Here is a 3,799-nt window from a genome sequence, read left to right on the forward strand (position 1 = left end):
TGCATCGTATTGCTATGCAAAACCATGATCATAATAGTTTCAATCTTAAGGTTGTTCAATATCTTATGTTGTCAAAACATTGCACGCCTCATGCTTCCCATCTAGCAAAACAGTACAGAACACATGCCACAGAGTAATAGCTTTCAAGATAATTTGATACAATATATAGATTATACAGATCAAAGAATATTTTGTATGTAAATTTGCAATTCCATACTTTATAACAACATAATTGCAAACTATTCCCCCAAAGCCACAAGTATAGTAAAGACTAAAGAATTCAAATAACTCACAGATCTCATGCGAAGGATGCAGTACAGTGGTTGTACAATATTACATCAGGGCACTAGAAAGACATCCCTAGTCGGCCAACTTGTTCAGGCGGTGAATTGTACTCCTGGCGAGCCTATGTGTAGGGTCAATCTTCAGAACCAAACGCAGGTCCTCAGCACCAAGCCTATATTTCTCTGTGCTTTCATAAAGGAGAGCACGCTGCACTAGCACTGAGACATTCTCCTTATCTTGATCCAGCACCTGCACAGGAGATAAAACCATAGACTCACTACAACTCTGAATACATTTGTTTACCATCATTCAAGTCTGCTAGCAACAATCATATCATGCTAAATAGGCCATCATATTAATCAAAGTGCACTTTCAAACCAATCAATATGTCTACAGGACAACGCAATACCTTCGAGCAGTCAGCGATGGCCTTCTTGTACTCACCAACCTCCTTATATGAGGAAGCTCTTGAAGACAACACCTCGACAATGTCAGCATCTTTCCCTGATTTCTCAATTAGAACAACAGCCCATGACAGCCACTTGATAGCATCGGCGTACTGCCCTCCCTTGTAGGTATCCATCCCTTTGGCCTTGGCAGCTGATACTGTTAATCCAGATGGTGGCGGTGGCAGGCCATCCAGCTCTGTGGTTGTGCCACCACTGTCACCAGCACCAAAATCTGCCTCCACATCGACCCAACCATCCATCTCACCAAACATGTCACCACCACTGGCACCATTACTGGCAGCAGCTGCAGTCGGTGCACCTGTGGTTGAAGCGAAAAGATTGTCCAACGGATCCATGCCAGAGTTAACCGCTGCAGCCGCAGGAGTAGTCATTGAAGCTGGTGCTGGCGGTGGCGTAAAGCTGGAAGGTTTAGCCGCGCCAGTGCTTTGGAAAGCACCAAATCCAGCATCAGCACTCTGGAAGTTCCCAAATCCAGCAGCAGTACTGGAATTCACACCCTGGAAGGCTCCAAATCCCTGATCTGGCTTGACTGAATTGGCCTGCTTCGCCACGTTCATGGACCCAGGCTTCGCGGCAAAGGGATCTATTGAGCCAAATGGATCCTTCTGCTGCCCCGTCGGCTGCGCCGCAGCTGTCGCTGCCATGCCCACGGGTTTCATCGGCCGTCCACCAATGCCGTATCCACCGGAGCCCATCGGTGCTCCCGTAGTTTTCGGGAGCGCGCCCGCCATGCCGCCCATCGAGAAGGAAGAGCTGCTGGCGTTGGCATTGGGGTTCGCACCGGCTGGCCTGGATACCTGCGGCGCGGCGGCGGATCTGAGCGGCGCGTTGGACTGGGCGCGGGAGGAGCCGAGCGCGGAGCCGAGGAGGTCGCTGAAGAGGCCGGGGTTGTTGGCCTGCGGGATGCCGAGCCCAGAGGAGGGCGCGGCGGAGGACCAGCTCCGGCCAAAGATGTCACCGACCATGGAGGTTGGCCGGGATCCGGGCCCCGCCATGGTGGCCGCCGACGCCGTGGCGGGGGAAGGCTGGTGGGTCCACGACGGCTTGGCGCTGGCGGGCTGGTGCGTCCACGAGGCTCCGGTGGCCGGCCTCGCTGGAGGGTTGGTGGCCGCGCCCGGCCGCTGGTCGCGGAGGGGGCGGGAGCCGGAGGAGCGGGAGGCGTTGATGCCGAAGTCGAACTGGTAGGAGTCGAAGGAGGTGGTGGTGGGGCGGGAGGAGGAGGAGGAGGAGCGGTCGCCGGAGTAGGAGTTCATGGTGGCCGGAGCCGGAGATCTGCGAGGAGGATTGGGAAGGGAAGGGAAGGGAAGGAAACGATTGGGGGCGGTGGCTTCCCTTCTTTATTTGTTCGTTTGATTTTTGTTCTTTTTTCTTGTCATTTTTCCCCCTCCGTTTGGGGTATCTCTCTTCGCTTCGAGCCGTCGAGGCGGAAGCTGTGGTGGGACCGTGGGAGCACGACGGTAGGTGCCGCGGCGGGTGGCGGGTGCGTGCGTCCGCGTGCCCGCGGTAATGGAAAGCTTGCGGCGTCGTTGGCCACAGGCGGGCCCGGCTGTATTCAGCGTCAGCTAACAGTGTGCCCGGTGGCCCGGCACGGCACGGCGGCCCGCCCAACCGGCCTTACTGGCCCTTCAGAATATCTCGGTGGATTTTTTTCCCTCTCTTGTTAGTTTTTTCTGAAAGCTCTTATAGTCTAAGAGCATGCTACTAGATTAGAGAATAAAATTACCCTAAAAAAGATTAGAGAATAAAATCCCTAATTACGTGAAGATAGCACCCTGCTACCGGGCAAAATCTCTTCTCTATTTTTTATGGTTCATCTCTTCTCTATTTATGAATTTATCTATCTACTACTATTAATTAATTAATTCCTAAAAATGGCAATGAAATCATCAACACCAATCCGCCCGACTCTCGTCCATTTTTTGCCTAAGTTATCGTTTTGTTTGTTTAAACATCATTTAAATATTAAACAAATAACAATCATGTCATTGGGTTGGTTAAACAAAATCAAGTTAAACATGATTAAATGAGCTAAATTGCCTTTAAAATTCGCTACATTTAGTCAATAAAAGGATTGCAACTACCACATTTGGAACCAAACTAATTAATATTGTAAGTATTTGATTGCCATCATAAAGTGTTGTGTGATTCATCTATACTTTTTAGGGCTCCTTTCGAACATAGGATAGGAAAAGGCTAGGAATAGGAAAAATGTAGGATTTGAGGTGGTAAGTTCCTCCAACCCTATAGGAATTCAATCCTTTGAAAAATATATAGGAGACCCTTTGGTACCACTCAGGTGAAACACGGGAATAATATGAACTCAGGTGAATTAAATTCTTGTTGTTCTTGCAAGCAGTAAAACAAAACACTTGCAATCCTACTGGTCATGGATCACGATGTGCGTTGCCGGCGAAGGAGGATGGAGTGAGCAGCTAGCAATGGGCCCGTGACGGAGACGAAAGCCACGCCACAAAGGATTTGGAGAGCTAACATAATTCTCTGTTCTATCGCCGAGCACAAAAGAAAAAAATGCGCGAAGCAACGCACGCCAGCGATTTCTTTCTCGACAGGAAAGATTCCAAGAGGTCTGACCTCATGCTTTTTTTCCTATGGAATTCAGCTATATGTCTCTAATCCTATGGAATGTTTCCTTGCCTATTCCTGTGAACCAAAGAATAGGATAGGAAATTTTCCTTAGGAAATAGAATCCTAAAAAATTCCTTTCCTATTCCTTCAATCCAGAGGGGGCCTTAGGCTAGTCTTAGTGAAAGTTTCATCTCACTTTTTTCAAGAATCTCATGTATTTAAAACAGTGTACAAGTTTCATCTTTATAAAACTCATTTCATCTCATAATACTTTTACCATATCTCTCTTCATCAATAGTATGTCATATCGGCTATCATGAGACTCTCATAAAACCTCACTAAGACAAGCCTTATAAAAATAAATACCACTAACTTTGAAGTGTCACATCATCCTCCAATAAGTACTACATCATTCTCACTAAGTCCAATTACTTTTTTCAATTTATAAACGTATAAGA

General features: G+C 48.0%; 1 protein-coding gene across 1 annotated transcript; it reads right to left on the reverse strand.

The window, feature by feature from the left end:
- LOC8082318 (nuclear pore complex protein NUP98B) lies at window positions 125–2,141 on the reverse strand. The gene is made up of 2 exons (XM_002467841.2): window positions 695–2,141; window positions 125–534 (listed from the first exon to the last, which is right to left on the reverse strand). The coding sequence occupies exons 1-2, from the start codon at window positions 2,006–2,008 to the stop codon at window positions 361–363; spliced, it is 1,488 nt and encodes a 495-aa protein (XP_002467886.1). The 5' UTR covers window positions 2,009–2,141; the 3' UTR covers window positions 125–360.

This window comes from Sorghum bicolor, chromosome 1 (genome assembly GCF_000003195.3).
Source record: "Sorghum bicolor cultivar BTx623 chromosome 1, Sorghum_bicolor_NCBIv3, whole genome shotgun sequence".
Taxonomy (NCBI): domain Eukaryota; kingdom Viridiplantae; phylum Streptophyta; class Magnoliopsida; order Poales; family Poaceae; genus Sorghum; species Sorghum bicolor.

Bases quoted from the DNA above. Each gene is read 5' to 3' on its own strand.
- LOC8082318 (XM_002467841.2), bottom strand. From the start codon at position 2,008: ATGAACTCCTACTCCGGCGACCGCTCCTCCTCCTCCTCCTCCCGCCCC. The intron at 535-694 runs GTATTGCGTTGT...TCTCCTGTGCAG, and splicing joins CCATCGCTGACTGCTCGAAG to GTGCTGGATCAAGATAAGGA.